General features: G+C 48.0%; 1 protein-coding gene across 2 annotated transcripts in view; it reads left to right on the top strand.

Annotated features, from left to right (window-relative positions):
• The window catches only part of DPH1 (diphthamide biosynthesis 1), a 1,780,687-nt gene that overhangs the window by 214,274 nt on the left and 1,545,424 nt on the right, over nt 1-20,989 (top strand). For both annotated transcript variants that reach the window (XM_069615361.1, XM_069615360.1), the window contains exon 3: nt 17,084-17,147. In XM_069615361.1, the coding sequence (XP_069471462.1) occupies nt 17,084-17,147 (64 nt within the window). The remainder of the gene's footprint in view (nt 1-17,083; nt 17,148-20,989) is intronic.

Raw genomic sequence — 20,989 nt, 5'->3', positions numbered from 1 at the left:
ATGTACTACAACCTCAGAAAGTTGCTCCAGAGTAATGGGTGTGAAGTTAAATTGAGGTATAGTAGGGCATCTTTTGAAACTTTCAGGGCAAATGTTACTTCGGTTCAGAAGTGCTTGGTCTTTCTTTTTGTATGTTGGATTTTATGTCCTGTAATTTTGTAGACATGGCATACTGAATGCTCTGACATCAATTATTGTCTTTCACCACTAAGCCAAAATCAAGGGGACGGATAGACTCCTGCTCTTTGAGGATTTTGAAAAGTTTGCTCTTTGAGGATTTTGAAAAGTTCTTTTGATTCTGATTTAGCATTCAAAATCCTGTCATTGAAGAAGTTCTTTTTGGCAATCTGAATAGCCGATTTATAACCTCTGCCTATATTTTTGTAGCTCTCCAGAGGACCGGGCTCTAAGTTGCATTTCTAGATGTGATAAGACTTGAACATATTTGATTTTAATTTTTGCAAATCTGGAGAATACCAAGATTATCTAGCGTTTCTGTGTTTCTCAGGGGCTAGGATGTTAGTGATATTTTTCAGGTTAAGCGATAATGCTTTGGACATCCCAGGCAAGGTAGAAGAGGGTGTTAAATTGATGCCAGGACTCAGCAGTGGAATGAATTTGGCCTGGGTGAGGATCCTGGGATTTCTGCTTATAGAAACCAACCTATTTTGGCTTCTTCATTTGACCGGGAAGTCTGCCAAAATAGAAAAGTGTATTAAAAGTGATTGGACCATGGACAAGGTGATATCCCTAGGTCCCTTGTGACCACGTTAGGGGTAGAAACCCTGTCTAACGTGTGCCCAAGATTATGGGTGGATAGACGATTTCTTTGATTGAAGCCCAAGTTAGTCAAGGCTGTGTCAAGCTCCAGACCCCTCTGATCGTCCTTTTGGCCGAGCCAAAAGTTAAAATCACCACTCAGGAGGAGACTGGAGTTAGGTTTGAGGCAGGATATAAGATGATTTTATAAGGCTGAGGTGAAATCTTCATCAAGGGAGGGGGGCCTATAAATCACTAGTATGTTAAGGGTGGATTCCCCATTGAGGCCAATCTTTACCTGTAGGGATTCAATGCCTTCCATGATTGTGCTAGTCTTTTCACATACTGATAGTGTGGATTTAAATATAAGGGCCACTCCCCCCACCCCCTCTGCCCTCCAGTCTGTCTGTCCTAAACATGGAGTACCTCCGGAATGGCCAGGTTAAGAGACGGTCCTGCAGCACTATGGGCCCAGGTTTCAGTAAAGGCGCAAGACATCGGTGTCAGTGGACTCAATGTGTGCTGCAATCTCAGTGGCGTGTTTTATCATGGACCTAGTATTAAGAAGCATACATGATAGTTTATGCATGGGAATCACATGGTGCACAGCACTATGGGAGACTTGATCTGCACCGTGGGGTGTTGATGACCACTTACTAGAATCGGCATCTGGGAGACATCTAGTCTGCTGGAGGAGTGCTAGTGGGAATGTCGGCAGTAATGCAAGACGTAATAGGATGATCAATCCTAGGTACCGCAGCTGTGTGTACAATACCCAATGGAGGCAGCTGTTCTATGCTTATAGCAGTGTATTCTTCGTTGGAAATAGAACTCCTAAAGTTTGAGTATGAATTAGTCCCATCCAGGGCCAGCAGTAAAATGGGAGGGCTGATGAGATCAAGGGATTGCTCAGTGGGACACGTACTGGGTCTCACCTGGGTTGTGGATGGCGTGGAAACTCCCTTGCAGCAAAACGGGCTGTGGCTACCGCATCAAGAACTTCCTGAATTCCAATGACACCCTATAAAAGGCAGTAGAGATGCTGAGGTCCTTCAGGTCCGACACGGACTGGCACAGACTGGCCCGCCCCCTTCGTGCTGACACGTTCTCACCAGGTTTATATGTAAATAGGGTGAAAAAACTACAATTCAGATGGGAATTGTAGTGCGCACAGGAACGGAATTAGTAAGTTCCTGATTCAAATCGCACTTGAGCAAAGAGCACTACCCGAGATGTTAGGCAAGTGAACTGCAAAGGATGTTACACAGAGGACAGGTGAGAACAATATGAACACAATTAAGATAAATGAATAAAATCTAGTCTAAAAGCAGCTAAATTAAAATGGCAGTTAAAACAGAGTTATAGTGGCAGCGTGAACAATACAATTAAGAATCAATGAGGTAGGAGGAAGGGCTGAAGCTTCCATAAGCCGACACAGACCGGCTTGCCCCCTTCACGCCGGCGTGGTCGTGCCGGGTTTATATGTAAATAGGGTGAAAACTATATAGTTGTTTTGCTGGACTGCCCATTAACAGACTATTACAATAGTCCAGATGAGCATTAGTTAAAGCCCCCACCACTGTGGATTGATCTTCTTCTGGAATAAATGGCAGAACCTGCCAAAGTCATCTTCTCAATGAGTAATAAATTGCCTGCACCTTGGCCCCAACCTGGCCTTCACAGCCCAAATACTCCTACCTCCCATCCCCTTTCCTCCATACTTATGGGACATCTCTCTGTCCTGTGGGACGGGACCGGAGCACTTTGTAAAAAGCATCCACATTTTTTCCAAAAATGTGTCCTTCCTCTCTTTCTTGCGCGGGGCCCGGCACGCGTCCCTAACCCCGCCCATCTTGGCTCCGCCCCGCGCATCGCCCATCAGTCCTTTTCTCCGCTCGATCGGGGCCGGACGCACTTGCATCCTCAGAAGTTTTTCTTCCCTTTTTTCCTCTCTGGCTCTCGCTAGCGTTCGTTTACTGGTTGTCTATGTTGTTCAAACTAGGCTTTCCTGATTGTTCATCGTGTCACTGACGCTTCGCAAGGGCGGATCCCCATCCTCTTTGTTTAGAGTGTTTGGGTCCGGATCACAGTTGGGACTCCTGTTTTTACTGTGACTCCCTTTCGGTCCTGGCACATCAAGATCGGTTGGAGCGGTGGGAAGAGGTGTTCCGACAAACTCCTCCTTCACATTTTCAGGCGTTCATCGACGAGAAGAAGAAACGCCCGGTAAGTTCTTTACTTTTCAGAGCACCCCGGCCGGGAGATTCCTTTCCAGGTTCCTCTCTGGCCGGGAGGGGCGTTGATTGCTCTGTCACCGGGGTTCACCCTGAGGTGCCCTTCGGGCCTAATAATTCTACCGGAGTTTTCTCCGAGGGTCTCCGTAAGGGGCCTGTGAATACCGGAGTACGCTCCGAGACCCCTCCTGTGGGGGCTGTTTGTAGGCCCAGTTCTACTGAGTCGTGGGGTACCGCAGCTCGCTCTGCGGCCTCTCTGTCGGCTTCCCTCAAAGATAAGACCAGGGTTCGCCCTGAGGCCTTGGCTGGGCTTGTGGTTACCGAACGGATGTTCGAGGCCCGCGCAGATAAGGCTTTTACCGGGCTTGAGTCCGAAGTCCCTCGTTCAGAGGCTAAAGCTACCAACAGTTCTGAGAGGACGGTCAAATCTTTGTCGGTGAAAGCTGTTGCTCACCGTTCCCGCTCTTGTGGTGACACCAGACCTGTTGAGGGGGCAAAGAAGCAAAGTTCTTCTTTTACCGGCAGTGCCGAGGTCCTTCCTTCGAAAGCTCAGTTGGCGGTTGGTGTGTCACAAACATTCCAGGCCTCATAGTACCGGCTTTGCCGAGGTTCCAGATTAAGACCCCTGATCCATCGACGGGGACCCCTACCTCACTACCTCACGTGCCGCAGTTCCCCTCAGATGAGGACAAAAAAGCGCCCGTTCCCGCCACGACCGCAGCGGCCATTTTAGGTGCTACCCCTACAAGTACGCCATCGGCCTCTGGTGTAGGGCTTGGTCCCTTGGGTGAACCTAAGGTCCCTTGTGCACATCCTTACCGGCCGGTTTATGATTGGAACGCCCGGATGCCTCTTCCGCACAACGTTTCGTTGCCCGCAGGGGCGGCACCTTTCATTTATGTGGATATGTCGGTGGAGGGGCCGGTGTGGCACCCTTCCCCGCTACGTCCTTGGATTTGTCCACCTCATGAGAGGCCTCCTCAGGTTGCGAAACAGTCTCCGGAGGACGCCTTTTTTGTTAAATGTCAAGCTTATGCGCACCGACCCAATGAGGGAATATTTCAAAGGGCTTTTCGGGGAGATATGTCCACCTACGCCTTCGGCTCCACCCATTCCTCCGGTGGTTCTGCCGGGGCCTCCCTTGCCCGTAGTGCCCCCCCCGCCTTTGCCTCCATTGTCCCCAGTGGACAAGGCAGTGCCTGACACGGTTCAGCAAGATCCTGACCTGTCAGATGACCCTCAAGGCGATCAGGACAACAAGGACCTTCCCCGCTCTATCAGAGCTTTTCATGACCGGGTACTGGACATGATGAGTTTCTTAGATGTTCCGGTGCCCGAGGCACCCGCTCCGCAGGAGGGCGTGCTTTCTGGGGCGTTCACCCTGTCTCCCTTGGAGCGTACCAGCCTGTTCCTGCAGAAGGATGTTCTGGCCGAGGTCCGAAGAGTCTGGGAAAAGCCACACTCTGGACTTTTTGTCAATAAGAAGATTGACGCGAGGTACAGGCTACATTCTTCGGAAGAGGTGGCCCTGTCGTCTTGTCCGCCTCCCTCCTCCACAGTGGTGGCTGCAGTCACTTTTCAATCCAGACCTGCAGCATCCTCTTCCACGACGGCTACTCAGGTCCTGGGTAAGGAGGACAAGCTCCTTGACTCCCTAGGGAGGAACATTTTTGCAAACTCGGCTTTGCAGCTCAGGCAGGCCAATGCTGAGTTGATATTAGCAGGGGCTAATATGCGGATGTGGAAAGGTCTGTCGGAGTTTGAGGAGCACATCCCGGTCGAGAAGTTGGAAGACTTCAAAGGTGGCCTATCCGATGCCAGGGTCTTGGCCCAGGAGCTCCTGGAGGCTGCGGCTCATCAGGTAGACACCTCGACTCGGGGCCTTATGCTGGGGGTTGCTACCTCACGGCAGTCTTGGCTGCATGCCACTAAATTTTCAAAAGAAGTGAAGGACAAGGTGTTGGACCTTCCCCTTCGATGGTAAGGAGCTCTTTCATTCTGCAACGGATGTAGAGCTCACCAAGACGAAGGATAGCACTCAGACAGCTCAGCTAAGTCATTGTCTGTCCTGGTTAAGGCTCCTTTCAAAACCCAGGGACCGTTGTCACAAAGTCGACGCTCCTCTGGCTTTAGGGGCTTCCTCGACCGCAAATCTCGCAGAGTGGATACCCCTGCGGGGAATAACTGCCGTAGACAACAACGGACGCGTTTTTTCTCCCGCTCTTCAGCCTCCTCCTCAGGTTCAGGTGGCACCGCCACCAATAAACCTACTAAATGAGGGTTTTCCGCACTCGCACGAGACCCCGGTGGGAGGACACATTACGTCTCATTGGGAGGCGTGGCAGACCATCACAGAAGACAGATGGGTCTTGTCAGTCGCTCGAGCGGGCTTCCGCTTACCTCTATCCCCTACCCCACCACGCAACCCTCCTTTTTAGCTGTCGGGCTCGCCCTCCCTCAAAGCCGAGGTTCAGAAACTTCTGGACCTCAGAGCTGTGGAACCCGTTCCCCTTGGGGAGCGAGGGGAGGGCTTCTACTCCCGGCTGTTTACGGTGCCCAAACCCACCCAGGCTGGTCTGCGCAACATCCTAGACCGTTCCCAGTTCAATCTTTTCCTACTCCAAGAGAAATTCAAGATGATTACGCCCAGCCAGATACGCTCCTCCTTGCAGACGGGCGACTGGCTCAGCGTTGTGGATCTTCAGGACGCGTACATGCATATCCTGATTTGGAACCCTTACAGGAGATATCTCCGCTTCTCTTTGGGAGAGGAGCACTTCCACTTTCGAGTGCTTCCTTTTGGCCTCAGCTCAGCGCCGCGTGTCTTTACGAAGATGATGTCGGTGATTGCGGCCTACCTTCGTCTCCAGGGTATCCATGTGTATCCGTATTTGGACGACTGGCTCTTACGCAGCCCTTGTCCGCTAGCAGCATCGGGCAATCTCCAGTCTCTCCTTCAGCTCCTGTTCCATCTTGGGCTGTCGCTGAACTAGCGGAAATCTTCCATGACGGTCTCGCAGGACCTGATTTTCCTGGGTTTTCGCTGGAACATGATCGACTGCAGAGTGTACCTGACCGGGGACAGAATGGCGGATCTGTTAGCCACGTGTCAGATGTTCGTGCAGTCAGAGAGCATGTCAGCCTGGTGGTTCCAGAGGCTTCTGGGCCTCATGGCCTCGTGCCTGCTGGCTCTTCCTCTTGCTCGTCTCAAGATGAGACGGACCCAGATGGCTCTTCAGAGTTGCTGGCGTAAGACTGTGGACCCGGATTCAAAGCGGATAATGATTCTGGATTCCATGAGAGTGGACCTGGACTGGTGGTCATCTCTCAGCAACCTGATGGTGGGTGCGGGGTTTCAGGACCCAGCCCCCACGGTGACGATCACGACGGACTCCTCCCTTCTGGGGTGAAGTGCGACATTAGCTCTTCATGTCTCGGACCTCTGGTCGCCTCAGGACAAGCTCCTGCACGTAAATCATTTGGAGCTTCTGGCGATCTTTCTGGCGCTCAAGGCGTTCAGACCGCTCATTGCCAACAAGGTGGTCCGCATACGCACGGACAATGTGGTGTCAATGTATTACATCAACAAGCAAGGGGGAACAAAGTCCCCCCCCCCCCTCATGGACCTGTCTATCCAGATATGGGAGTGGGCCGTGCTTCATGGTGTATGGCTGCTTGCAGTGCACATCCCGGGCCAGCTGAATGTCACAGCGGATGCCCTCAGCCGGCGGACAGTAGTCAGCTACGAGTGGGATTTGAAGGAGGAGGTCCTCTCATGGATTTTCTCGCATTGGGGCACACCGGAGGTGGACCTCTACGCTACGGCGGTGAACAAGAAGCTTCCTCAGTATGCCTCCAGAGGGGGGCTGGGAGCCTCCTCTCTGGGGGATGCTCTCGAGATTCCATGTCACAACATGAGAGCTTTCGCCTTCCCGCCTCTGCCTCTAGTTCACCGGGCAATTTGGAAGTTGAAGAATTCGGTGAAGTGTTCCCTTCTACTCATAGCCCCATGGTGGCCGGCCAGATTTTGGTTCTCAGAGCTTCAACACCTGTTGTCTATCCGCCGATCAGGTTACCAGTAACTCCCGATCTTCTTCACCAAGGGGAACAGCAGCTGTGTCACCCCTCCCCTCAATCGCTCAGCTTGGCGGCATGGTGCCTGAGTTCAAGTCTTTAGAGCATCTGAATTTGTCTGCGGATAACATGCGTATTATCCAGGCAGCCAGGAAACTCTCGACCAGATCTCAGTACAAGAGTAAATGGCTCAGGTTCCGTCATTGGTGTTTGGAGAAGAAGTTGGATCCAAGGGTGGCCACGGTTGACACGGTGCTGTCCTTCGTGTCCTCCCTAGCAGAGTCAGGGGTTCATGTTCTGTCATGCAGGACTTATCTCTCAGTGGTTTCCGCTTATCTTTCTACAGACCAGTATTCTTATTCCCTGACTAACCCAGTGATGAAGAGGCATTTTACTGGCTTGACACGCCTCTACCCTCCGGTTCGTAGTCCGCACCCGCCATGGGACCTAAATGTGGTCCTGACGGGGTTGTGCCATAAACTCTTTGAACCAATGGCTACTGTGGACCTCAAGTACTTGTCCTGGAAAGTGTCCTTTTTGGTCGCCGTTACGTCCGCAATGAGAGTGAGTGAGCTCCAGGCATTGTCGGTGGAGCATCCTTTCTTGGTCTTTCACAAGGACAAGGTAGTCCTTCGGACAAACCCGGCCTTTCTGACGAAGGTTGTGACCGAATTCCATCTGAATCAGTCGATTTCCCTACTGGTCTTTTTTCCAAACCCTGCCTCTGAGGCTGAGAGGGTTCTACACTGTCTTGATGTCCGAAGAGCTCTTAAGTTCTACCTGGACAGGACTTCCAAGCTTAGGAGTTCTTCTCAACTTTTTGTGACCTTCGGTAACCCTCAGGGCAAGCAGGCGTCTAAGGCAACTATTTCTCGGTGGATCGCCGCCTGCATCACGGAGTCTTTCATCGTCCATGGGCTGAAACCTCCTAAGGGTATTCATGCACACCTGGTGCGGGGCAAGGCAGCCGTGGTTGCTTTTCAGAAATATGTACCCTGGGAGTCCATCACTAGGGCAGGTACTTGGGCCTCCCCATCTGCTTTCTGTAAGCATTATTGTCTCGACATGAGCTCAAGGGCTGACGCTCACTTTGGTCAGGCTGTGCTGAAGAACCTTTTTCAGTGAGGGGTATTGCCATCCACCCGTAGTTCCTGGGAATCTCCCATAAGTATGGAGGAAAGGGGACTATGGACTAGGAGTAAGGTGGTCATTACGGTGAGTAACCTGGTAATTCATTACCTTAGAGGCAAAGCACAGCTGTACACCCAAGAGGTTGGGGGCTGGCTCTTATTTACAGGCTTTGAGTAGATTTTTAGGCACAAACAGGATGAACTCTGTTTTGAATGCATTCAATTGAAGCTGGCTGATGGACATTCACTCGCTGATCTCTTGTAGGCAATGAATGGCCCTGGCAAAGGTTTCTTTAAAGGTACCAATTTTGATGACGATATGGGTATCATTGGCATAGGATTGATAGCTCATCCCATGATGCCTCAAGATCTCCATCAATGGTTGAAGATATAAATTAAAAAGAAGTGGTGACAGAGAAGACCCCTGCAGTACACCACATCCCATAGTAATGGAATCTGAGGTGAAACCTCCAAGGTTAACATAATGTTGGCGGTTCTCCAGGAATGATTTAAACCACTTGATAATGTTCTTATACTCTGCCAACCGTCTTCAGCCTGTCAAGCAGGGAGTATGGTTGACCGTATCGAAGGCGGCGGACAGGTCTAGCATTACCAAAAGTGGGAGTTCACATTGGTCGGCAACTTCCAGAAGCTCATCTTGTACTACCAACATGGCTCAGTACCAAACTTTGGACGAAAAGTGAGATGTGTGAGAAGAAGGAAAAGTCTTAAGTCTCTGGGTTAAGAACCCTCCAAGCATCAACCACGCACAAGGATTTAAAAACATGTAGCAGACTTAGGGCAATTTTAAAGTCTCTTGCAGCTGGCTGGCTGGTGGGATTTATTGGTGTTGGGGTTTTTCATTGGGTGCATATACCGAGACCAGGGTGTGTAAATGGCCAAACAGCTTACCTTTAACGGATAGGTAGCACTCCTGAAAGGATGCTCTCAGCTTCTTCTAGCGCGCCAATAGTCTGAGTCATGCCTTTATAGGTGAATTGGTGAGTTGCGGGGAAGAGTCAGCGGTATCTAATCTTCCGATCTTACAGTAAGGTGGTTACGGCTTTTAGCGCTCTGCGTCCCTGTTCTGTCGCCACTGCCAGGTCCTGATGAATCTGTATCAGTGTTCCGTGGTAGGTCAGCCCGCCCTGTAAGCGGTTTTCAGCCATGAGGTCTTGTTTAGTAGAGAAGAAATGAATGGAGGTGATTACGTCTGAGGGGGTGTTCTCTGGTAGCCCCTCTGCGGCTACGTATCCTGTGGGTTCGGTCAAGGAGCAGCAGTGTTTTGTCGCATTCTGGGAGGAGAGATTGAAATAGGTTGCTCACATATTCCTGAAGGGATTGTTCTGATACCGAGGCAGGCACTCCTCTGATTCTTATGTTCTTCCTCCGATCCCTGTTGTCGATATCTTCCGCCTTTTCACCTCCAGAATCTGAACTTTCCTGCTTAGTTCTATTAGTTGTGTTGTATGCTCCATGGAGTGATCTTCCGTCTCACTGACCCTGTGTTCCAGTTCATCCATTCAGTTATCCAGCCCATCTACCCTAGTGGCTATTTCGGGTATGCAGTTTCTGAATTCTGACTTAATATCCACCAGGAAGGATTAGATGTCCTCTTTTGTAGCCCATTGGCCTAAAGGTCTTTTGGCTGACTGAGTTTGAGGGCGCCCTCCTGCTGGTTTGTTCCCCTTGTCTTGCGGCTGCAGCAAGGTGGCTATATCCGTGGATTTGTGTGGTTTTTGGTGTTTGGCCATTTTGATTGATGTTTGGGACACTAAAACCCCTGGAGCTGGGGAACAACAGAGATTGCTCACTAAAGACAACGCGCCAGATTTGACTCCTTGTTGTAGCCCCTGCACTTTGAGAGGGGGTAGATGGGTGTTTGTTGTGACTGGAGGGTTAATACCTCCCTGTATCAGGTGTTTGGGCAGGTTGTACTGCCTGTTCTTGCTTTCCTCAGGTATTGGGGCCGGCTGTTGGATGGCTTCCTCCCTCTCCCTCCTTCACAATAGTGTGCAATCAGGGTGGAGGTTGGCTCTGTTGGGCTGGGGTTTACTCTCATGCCAGGGGCACTTACTTGGGAGCCTGTCACGGAGTCAAGGGCAGTGCTGTTTGTAGGGATCCAGCATGGTCTGTCTGTGAATGCCCCCCTGGGTATCGATACATGTCACAGCCGGAGGAGGTAAGAGTGTCATGTTCACTCGGGAGGATGCGGGAGGTCTTTCTTTTCTGATGTAATCGAGGGCTCATTCTAAATGTTTCTCCTTCTCACCGTGGGGAGGCCAAAGGCAGCTAACAACCTTGGCTCTTCCTGCCACTCAACAGGGGTCTACTCGGTCTGTGGCAGTGTCTTGCTCCGATTTAGCTTCCTTTTACGCCCTGTCGTCTGTCAGGGCCACATCGGGACTGCGCTATGGGGTTTCTGCTGTCCTGTGCTCCAGGTCCACTTATAGTCCGTTTCGGACTCCTCTGCTTTTACTCCCCCGAGGCGGGCGCCATCTTGCTTGTCCTTTTGGCTGGGTATTTCAGCTTTCTCTTGTCTGTATTTGCCCTTAGCAGGCTCACAATTTCGCTGCGATAGGAACCAGGCATTCCAGTGCTACTCAGCTACCGGTGCTGTTGGTTTCCATTCTTGCATTAGTTCCGTACCGCTGCAGTGAACGGGTTATCCCAGGCTCTTCACGGAGGCTCTTAGGGAAGCAACCGCATTGCTGCTGCTTCAAACCACGCCCCCAAACCCCAAGAATGTAATAAAGGTTTTGTAACTCGTAGCTCTTGTATCCGTGTCATATTTGTGATACCATGCCTTCCTTACATATCCCAAATCATAAATGCATCACAGCCCATCAAACCGCCAATGCCCCCACACCTGCTTCAAGGAAAATTAACCACACTTGCATGTAGGGCAGTTAAGAAACCCAACCAATGTTTCAGTGTACTGCCCTCAGCCAGTGTTCTCGCACCAACCAACCCGTCCTGTTCACTGCTTTGGCTGGGCCCCATGGCCGCCGCATCCCACCTCAGTTCAAGAGTGCCATCCTTCATTACGCACACTCTACCAGCTTCACACTCTGCTGTTAGCCTTTCTGTGCAGCGGCGGGGGTGGATGCTCCTCTAGAGCCCCATCCCGGGCCCCTCCCACGTTGTGAATTATCATCACCATACTCCTAGTCCAGTCAATCCACCTTGGCCGGACGTGGAAATAAATGGGAGCGTCCATCCGCCAACACCCTTAGCTTTGTGGGAAAAAGCATCATGTATTTCAGACTGAGATCTCTGAGCCTTCTCCTCACTCCGTCATAGGATTTGCGCTGTCTTTGCACCCCCTGAATAAAATCTGGAAAAACCATGATGCAAATTCACCCCAATTTGTAGACTGATGCCCCGCGTGAATCCTGTACAATCTCAACACGGTCTATGTAGTTAAATAAATTTGCCACAATGGGTCTCGCGGGAGCGCAAACTAGGGGTTCTCTTCCCAACACCCTGTGCACCCTCTCAAAGGTAAACCACATGGCCAGCCCCCTGATCTTTAACACATCTGTGAATAGGCATTCGAGATACAGCTCCATATTGGGACCTTACTCTTCCTCCACTATCTTAATAGTACTCCACCGTGAGCGGCCCTCACCATCCTCCTCCCGGGTCTCAAGTGCTCTCTTCGCTGCAGCCAGCGTGTATGTCCTGGCCTGTAGTGTTTTCAACACATCTTCGACTTCACCCATTCTCCTCTCTGTTTCTGTGACTCTTTCCCCCATCTTCTTGAAGTTTGCCTGTACTAAAGTTCCACAGTCACAGTCTACAACTCTCTCGAAGGAGATCCTGGAATCCTGGATGGCCGCCAGTAATTGCCCCATGGTCACTGCCTCCTCCGGCGGGGCAGAGTACTCTTTGTTAGCCATTTCCTGCTTGGACTGTTTGTTCCTACCTCCCCATGCATTGCTCCAGCTTTTTTGGCCCTTCACCATCTTCAGGAAGCTTCCTCCTATATGTAGAGCCAGGTGTCTTCTAACCACTTTAGCATGTCCCTCCCTCCAGCCCAATCAGAAGTTGGTACGTTTCTAGATAGATAGTCTCAGGTGCAAATGTTCAGTGCACCTCTGGCCCTACCAGCCAGGTGTCGGAAACACCAATCACCCACTCAGTCTACAGCAACGTCTCAAGAGCAGAACACTCTAGGCAGCCCCAAGCCAAGTTCCCACTTTCTGGGCCCTCAGCTCTGCCTATCAAACGCCACAGGCCCACCCTGCACTTCACCCCGGCAAGCTCCTCTATCGCAATATCCACTGTGTTGCAGACATTATCTCTGCCTGCACCAGCAGTCTTCCAGGGCCCCAATGCAGTGCAGCTCTTCACCCCTGCACACACTTGGATGGAGGCTCAGGCCAAATCCAGTGAATATTCCTACAGGTGTAGGGGAAGAAACAGAGATTGTGGATGGGAATTCCTTAATGGACAGTCTCGATTAAGCACCAAGAAGCCACGATGCTGACGTCATTAGTGACACCACAACATAGCAGCGTTACTCATAAAGCACACTCGCACTCCTGCATCGCATTACACAAACACACATTCAGATACACAAAGAACATGCTTACACAGTTCTATAGCTAGAGGACAGATAGATATGCATACTGTCAAAGCTTTTATCATTATTCTCATTAGCCAAATGCAGTAACGCAGAAACGAGAGGCAACAAGTGATCCTGAGCAAACTTGCAGATGCTTTAGGCAATTAACCATATAGGACTACAGGAGTATATATAGAGCCTGGTGGGACCATGTGTGACTACCTTATAGGTTATCTAGCATAACATGAGCATGTAGAAATCATATTATAAGTCTAAGGAAAATTACAGAAGGCCTCAAGCCACAGAGCACAAGACGAGAAGAGCAGATTTAGGCTGCACGGAGCGCAAAGGAGGCTCACAGCCAAGGTCAGAGATACACGGTTGCATTCCAAACATTAGACGACAAGAGACCAGCTGCAGAAAAAGGGAATAAATCCTCATATATGCAGGTGCAAGTGCTCGATTTTGTGGTCTACGAGCATGTATTACAACTGAGCCAGAAAATGGGCATTCACACGTGGTGGGAAAGCAGAGCTGATTCTAGCAAACCAGACGAGGAACAAAACAAGTGTTTCAAACGTAGGAGCGCACTCTCATAGGCAAATGTGGTACACTACCAGTTACAATACAGACACATGATCATTTCACATCTCCTTGAAGAGGTGGACAGAGACCTGAGAACAGAATCGAGTCCCAGACCTGGGGAGATCAGCTCTAGCCAATCAAAGAGTAGAAAATCAGGGGTGGATGGCAAGGAGCAAGAACCAATGGTAAGCCCATTACTCTGCTACAATGTAATAAATAGTTTCTAGGGGACAGGACATGCCAGCCACCTGCATGCAAGGACCAGTAGCATAACCTCTATAGGGTACTTCCATAGGGATTACCACTCTTGATAAACAATCAGTTGTGGTGATAGGTTTTTCGGGAAAGGGCCCAGGGATGACGTAATTTTCCTCAAAACTGGAACGCACACCATGGAACACTGAGAAGTACTGTAGAATCTTGATTATCTTGTAATGATCCATGTTGTTTTTTTGTAATAAACCACAGTTCCAACTTGCTGACCTCTGGCATACCTGGGAGAATGACCCCAACAGTCCATGTGCTGCTAGTTTATACAGTGTGGGGGCAGTTCTGGAGGATGAATATGTTGCCAGGAAAATGTAGTCGGGTGAAAATGTAGTGTGCTAAAACATATTTTTCAAAATGTACTTATTCTACACAAGCAACATTAAATGTGAAAATATTGCCTATCTTTCAACACTCAAAAATACAAAGCTGTAACCCTACTAATGACCCAACCCCCTAATAAAGCCAGGCAGTTACCCGCCCTCCTTGATCCTCCTATTCCTGGCCCTTATCCTAACTCTAACTGTAGCGCTACTCCTACCTCCACCCTTGGCTTGTATTAACACTTGCGCACTTCAAAGCATCTTATTTGCATGTGACACAATACAAAACACCAAATGAATAGAAAATGACCAGTGACCCGAACTCTTACCCAATTACTAACCCTTTACAAATTCCAAAGCCTTTACCTTAACACAAAACCTTGTATTAATGCCAACCTTAGCCTTAACCTACCCTGAACTCTTTTCACTAACCCTAACCCTTACTCTACGCTAACTCTTAGGTTTATCCTAAGCCCTAGCCTAGCTATACATCACAAGTCTCCCCCTCCCTCCCTATCCCTATCTTTAACTGCAACCTAGGCCCTTGCTCTTTTAACCCTAGCATTACCAAAACCTCTACAGTAACACTTTCTCTGACCGTTACTCTACACTAACACCTATCCTATCCTTAAACCAGTCAATTGCAAGCCCCCCACAACCTCTTTAACTCCAATTCATACTCTAGCAGCACTGCAGTTTAGTCAACATTTTCATCTGCATTTTTGGTTACATTTTACCTGGCAACTTTTTTACTGCCAAGGTATTTCCACCACGGTTTTTTCATAGACTACATTTCAGTTGCCTAGATTTTCTTGATTAAATCTACATCCCCTTCCTTTAGGGGAAGGACTTGTTGGCAACTAGGTGTCTGTCTCGATGGTAGGTTGCCCTCCAGGGTAAGTATGGCTCTTAGTAATGTAGATTATCAGATGGTAATCTGGACACAGGCGTCTAAAATACCATTGACAATTATCATTGCAAACTTCTCTGTCTTGGGCTGCAATAGCTCAGCATTTCAAGTCTTTCATAGCATGACAAAGACATGGAGCTCTGGGAAAGGATTTAAGACTTTTGCTTCGGCCTGTCAAATAGGATGGTGGGAAAAGCATTTCCAAGCCTTACACAATTCCGGCTGTGTCTTCTTTCACCAGGGACATATTTCCAAGGTTCAAACATCCTCTCAGTGTTTGGCATCTCCGCTTATCCACTTTCTCCACCTTCGAGGCTGGGTCTGGTCTCCCAGTTTAACACTTCACATCTGCCCACCTCTCCACCGGCGAAATCTGGCTCTCTGAACCATGGCTTCTGTACACTGCATGACCTGTTCATGTAAAATTATAATTTATATCCCTGATAACTGCTTATTAACTAGTGGCAGGATATAGATTTGATGTGTGTTGCCCCAGCGCCTATAAAACGACTCCTTCTTCCTCTGGTGCACACCATGAAGCCATCTCTTGGGTGAACGCTGTTTTCTCAACAAAGTTGTAAAAGCTGGACTTATCTTTGTCTTGCCTGCCTCTGTAGCCCCTTTACACCTGTATGCCCATTACTATTTACCCCCGGCCCCAACACTCCTTCTGCAAGTCCCAGGATGAATGTGACACCCTTTATTTTGGTATGCTTACCCTTCTATCTGTCGGCTCTTGCCTCTGTCAGTCAAACATGTTGACGGGTAGTTTTTCCCTGCTGGCCTCACCCTATGTTAACCTTTGTCTGAGCCTGATAGACATTTCTATTGGTTACTTTCTCCCCCGTCCCTTCTGTCCTCCTTTCCACTATCTGCGGGATTGGGCTCCACCTCAAATACCCTGCTCACTGCTTCTCTGCTTTGCCCCTTCCCTTCTGTCCCCACCACATTCTGGCAATTGCTCTGCTACTCCCTGCCCACTCCGCCTGAAGCAAAGTGGCCCGATCAACATCTCCTCCACACCCCCGACTCTTTCACACACTTACCTGTTGCCCTGTGACTTCCTGGTTCTGGCCTGCTGCAGGCCAGATCCGTATGCCGTTTTCTCTAGGTGGCGTTTTCTGGGTAGTCTCTGTAAGAGGTGGCCCGGGCAATGCTGCCTTCAGACCAGATACCCCGACACACTGTTCTTTCTCTGGGCCCATCTTCCCTTCCCTCTCTAGACCTCGAACCAGCCCTGCTTTTGTGGTACCCAACAACCCCTTGCTTCTGTTCATCCCTACCTGGGAAAGCCAAGTGCTTCTCTGGTTTTCAGCCTGGGCCTGTCACATAATTCGTCAAAGTGCTTCCTCCCTCCTGCTGACCCCTGTCTGGGTCTGCCCGACCTTTCTCTTTGGTACTTTCTTCTTGCGCCTTTGCCACTACCTCCCTGGGTGCCTGTCACACAACGTTGTCCCTAGTACTCTACCTTTTCTTCTGCTAACACGATACTACCTGGCCAAGAATGTCACCATCTTTGGAGGTCAGCTCACCACCAGTCACATCACCAGGCTGAAAACTAGAAATTCCAGGTGGGGGTTGGGGGGTGGCAGGAGGCAGGCCTTTTCCTGCAATGCACCCCGCCTCTAGAACAAGCTACCCTCCATGCTACACTGCAGCAAGGACTGAAGAGCCTGCTCTCCAGTCAACATCTCACTAATCGCTGATCACTCCACTCAATCCTAAATCCCCTCTCTTGTGCTCCTTCTTTTTCCTTGCTCCCTTTCTCTATCCCAGCACCGCTGCTATGCGGGCACCATTACGTGTAATCCCCTAGGTGCGCCCCTTATGTACACTGATCCATTGCTTCCCAGCTAGGTTTGCACCTTATGAATCCCATCCATATCTCCCCTTTCTTCTGCTAATCCCTATCTCAGCCTTTAACACGTACTTCAGCTTCCTTCTGCTGGTACTTATCCAGACCGGTCAGATGTTTGTCTCTGGCACTCTCTTCTCTTCCCTCTGCCTGGTCCTGCCAGTCACTCTGCTACTCTCTTCCTCACTCTGACTACTGTTTGGTTCTTCCACGCCCTTACCTACCTCTCACTAAAGCCCCTGTCTGGACCAGTGACAGCAGTGACTCTAGTACTTTCCCTTTTACTTCTCCTGCCCCCTTTTTTGATCTATCTCCACTTTCTCCCTATACCTCCTCCTCTTCTCTTGACTGACTCGCCACAATTTTTTTCTTGCAGTCGCTCTTCAGATGCCTGAAGGTTTGCTGATCTTTGCCTGCACCATTGCTGACATTATTGAAAGGTAGGATCTACAATGTTTTAAAAAGAAACAAATACTTGTGTTGGCAGGAAACTACTGCCAAGCTGCCTACTTTGCCCATTAACTGCTTGCTTTGTATTGGCGGCCATATGCAGCCGCCAATTTTATCCTGCCTCTTTCAGTATTATTGTTCCACTTCTCCAGCACTTCTAAATGCTTGTACTCTGTTGCTACTACTTCTGCATGGAGGCTTTTGAATACATTCAGGAGCCTTCCAAGATAATTTATTTGATAATGTTGTTTGCGAGCCCCCTCACCTTGGTGCCCTATCCTGTTCTCTTGTTCTTTGTACTCTTTTCAGTTGAAGTTGCAGCCACCTGGCCCAAGTTACAAAAAGAGGCCACCCAATTAAGGGAAGGGCTGCTTGAAGGCTTGAAATTGGCGAGGTGTGGCTTGCCAAGTTTGAGGTATTATCCTTTTAGAAAGTATAAATCTGAGAGCGTGATTCACCTTTTTAATATTATATGTGTATATTTGTATAGCTCATGAGCAATGGTGTACTGTATAGGTCATACAGCAGCACATGGGTAGGGAGAATTTGACAGGTCATCAAGTAAACATTAGTAATAAGTAACTCCGTAAGGCTGACTGATGGATGTGTGCATAAGATGGCCGGGATCCAGGTTACACCAGGGTGTAGTTGGAAGAGAGAGCCAGATCTTCAGTTTTTCCCAAAACTGATGGCGTCTTGGAGCAGTATGGGTTGTCTCTTGGATGGAGTTCCATCCCTGTGGTTACTTTGCGTATGTGTAACCAAACTACAGGTCTGGGTAAAAGAACGCTGAACAGCTCCAGGAAAGAACGAAAGTCTCCAAATGTAAGATCTCTGCACCTTGGCTCTTACTGATGACATCACACACAGAATGGGAACGTTGCCACTGACTATATACTCTGAACATACATACTGTTCAGAGCACATTGACAACCTGCTGTGCATGCAGCTTACAAGTGTGAAAATGTGAGCAGTATATCAAACAGTCCGTAAAGTACTCATGTTTGACTAAAATGTACATGTAGTGGCACACCAGGGATCTAGACGGCCTATTGGCAGGTCTGCCTTGGAATAATAGCTGCAGTGATAGTCCGTCTTCTGTGTTCATTCCCGTTGGATGGTACAGATGCTGATTGAAGTATTTCTATCCTTCCCTGGCCTAGTGATTTGATCAGGGCACTGTGTCATCTATAACTGTGTATGTGCATTTTGTATTTCTGTGTTTTCTTTTGAGGTATTTCCGAAGTATTTATTCTGTGAGAGATATGAGGTCATTTCGCAAATATAAACCTAATTGAACCAAATTAAACTTAATTCAAGATAATGAACATTAACTTTTCCAAAAAGAACTAAAATCATACCAAAGATATTAAGAAAGAAACTATAATCAAATTAAAATACCAAACCTAAACATAACAAATGAATGTTTTAAAAATAAGTAAATATATATGCAACGTAGCAAACATTAAAATTACTGTGCTTTTTATTTTTCATTTAAACCCCAAAACACCAGAAGAATACATTTCACCTTCTGTGTGTCTATTTTACTTGCTTGCAAAAATGTATCCAAGCAATGCAGCAGAGTAATGTGTCTGAGGCCTCCGAGCCAAGTGTAGCAGAATTGCTCCTAGTAAGCTGCCATTGATGGGCCAAGTTGTTTGACCCCTGGCCATTGAGGTCTCCTTTATCGGATACTGGTGTCCATCGAACAACAGTGCTTGCTGGGATATGTAAGGCCATATTTGCAATGGGAATGAGAGCAAGCAAAACTGCAAGCCCCAACACACACACACATGTCTGGTTTTGGGTAAGGTTGTGCCAGATGATGTTCAGGCAATTTGCAACTCTGAAACTGCTGGAAACAATATAGTTTTCAGTGTGACCAAAATATATGCTCTACATAGCTAACAAGCAGAAGCAGCTCTTTAGTAAATGTACTTCATTTAACGAACACGTGAAGTGCTCTCCCTTGCTTTTCACGTTTCAGTAATTTGCATGGAAGGCGATCTCTGGTTTTTAAAGGGTGATACTTGGTCCGCGTTTGTTTTTTCCTTCAAATTCTGGTACTTGTTTATCTTTTCCATTCCAAATTAAGGACTATGGGTATTTCAATGCAAGAACAAGGACAGAAAGTAATGGACTGCCAGACGTGAAATGGGTCAAGATGCAATCACTGTAGTCATTTCATGATTGCATGTGTTAGTAGGGCTCGGTTTAGGAGCCACCTTGCCCATCGTTTATCTTGTTTACCAAAAATGACCCATCACCGCAGTCCCCCCCTTGTAAATGTTCATTGTTTTGAAAACAGCCTCATTATTTCAATTCATTTCTCAGTGCACAAGCTCAGTCGTGAAGTTCCCCTTCCTTATTTTGCAAACAGGAACCACCAATAACGTTCAGAGACATCTCGAGTCACGCACCCAAAGGTCGTGGTCATTCACGGTGTCGGGTCTCCTGCGGTGGGATTGCTATAACCTTCTGTCTTTCAGAACTCTTGCTCTTGGGAAAGCTGTTGAAAACGTGCTCTTTCAGAATGTAACTACTAATAGCAAAAGAACTGTAGTCATTCAAAATAAGTATGCATATTCTATAAGCAGTGATTAAAGCACATGTACTTTAGAATCACTGAAAGGACACTCTGGTCTGTGACTTTTTTTTACACTGGTAAAATAGTTAAGCACTGATAAACACTGGAAAAACACCACCATAGTTAACAAAACGTAAACACTGAAAACAGGGGAACGCTTAAAGATAACAGACAGCATCTGTTCACTTAAAGCAGTTGTGAAAGGCAATGCACTTGGATTCATTTACTTATTTTTTTCATTTTTTACACGCCCAGACCATGGGTTATCACGGCATGGTTACAGACAGCTTTGTAATTTGCCATACAATTGTAAAGATGTGCATAAAGTTATTACAGCAAGCATAATAATATACAATTAGCTCAAAAAACATTATTTACAATTGAATCAGGTGTACTTAGTTCTAATATTGGTTGAATAACCAAGTTTTTAGCAGGTTTTTAGAGCCAGGGAGCGACGTCTCTTTTTTATGCAATCTTGGCTACAAGTAGGCTGAGCCTGTTTGCCAAAGACTGAGTATTGGCTTTTCATGTGCAGCCTGCAATTGGACTTGTGGGTCAAAAGACTGAATATTTCTATTGCCTGAATCAGTATTTCTATGCTGAGCAACTCAAGCAGAAGGGATGTGTTCAGGTTACGAGTACACAACCTTAGTGGAGGAAAGAACACATGAATTGAGGACACAGGGTGGCCAGTGAGAGATTAAGAGACTATTGTAGCATTTGCCTCAAATATTGCACAGTTTCACCTACACAGTGTTCACATTAAAATACTGCAACTGTGTGGACTATAGATAATAGAAAGATTGTTTTTTTTAAAGAATAAAAAAGCGTCTGTACCTTCTGTTAACCTGTAAATGCCTGAGCCTGAAGGCATTTCGATGGAACAAAACTTAGGAGTTATTTTAAAATTGATGTGTAGGCTTTGCAGCAGCAGGAAACGATTTTGCAGGCAACTTTCATTGTCTTACTATTTTGTGTTGGATGGAACTGATGTATCATTGTGAAGTTGATGGGGGCAGGGGGGTCTCATAGGTATCTGTCAGGTCGCAAAATATGCACTCACCACTAGCTATTAGATTGTGATCACTGACTCTTGGCGAGTAAGACACGCTGTGCTGTGTGTATGCGGGGTACAAAGGGGGCAAATATCCTGCAACTTCAAATTATTAGCTCTGTTTATGTTATGTTACTTATTTGTATAGTGTTTACTGCCATTGTTACATCTCTGTGGGGTGAATTGTCCTC

This window comes from Ambystoma mexicanum, chromosome 9, assembly GCF_040938575.1.
Source record: "Ambystoma mexicanum isolate Mex_15411 chromosome 9, UKY_AmexF1_1, whole genome shotgun sequence".
NCBI classification, from domain to species: Eukaryota; Metazoa; Chordata; class Amphibia; order Caudata; family Ambystomatidae; genus Ambystoma; species Ambystoma mexicanum.
This window is presented reverse-complemented; position numbering and strand designations above follow the sequence as displayed.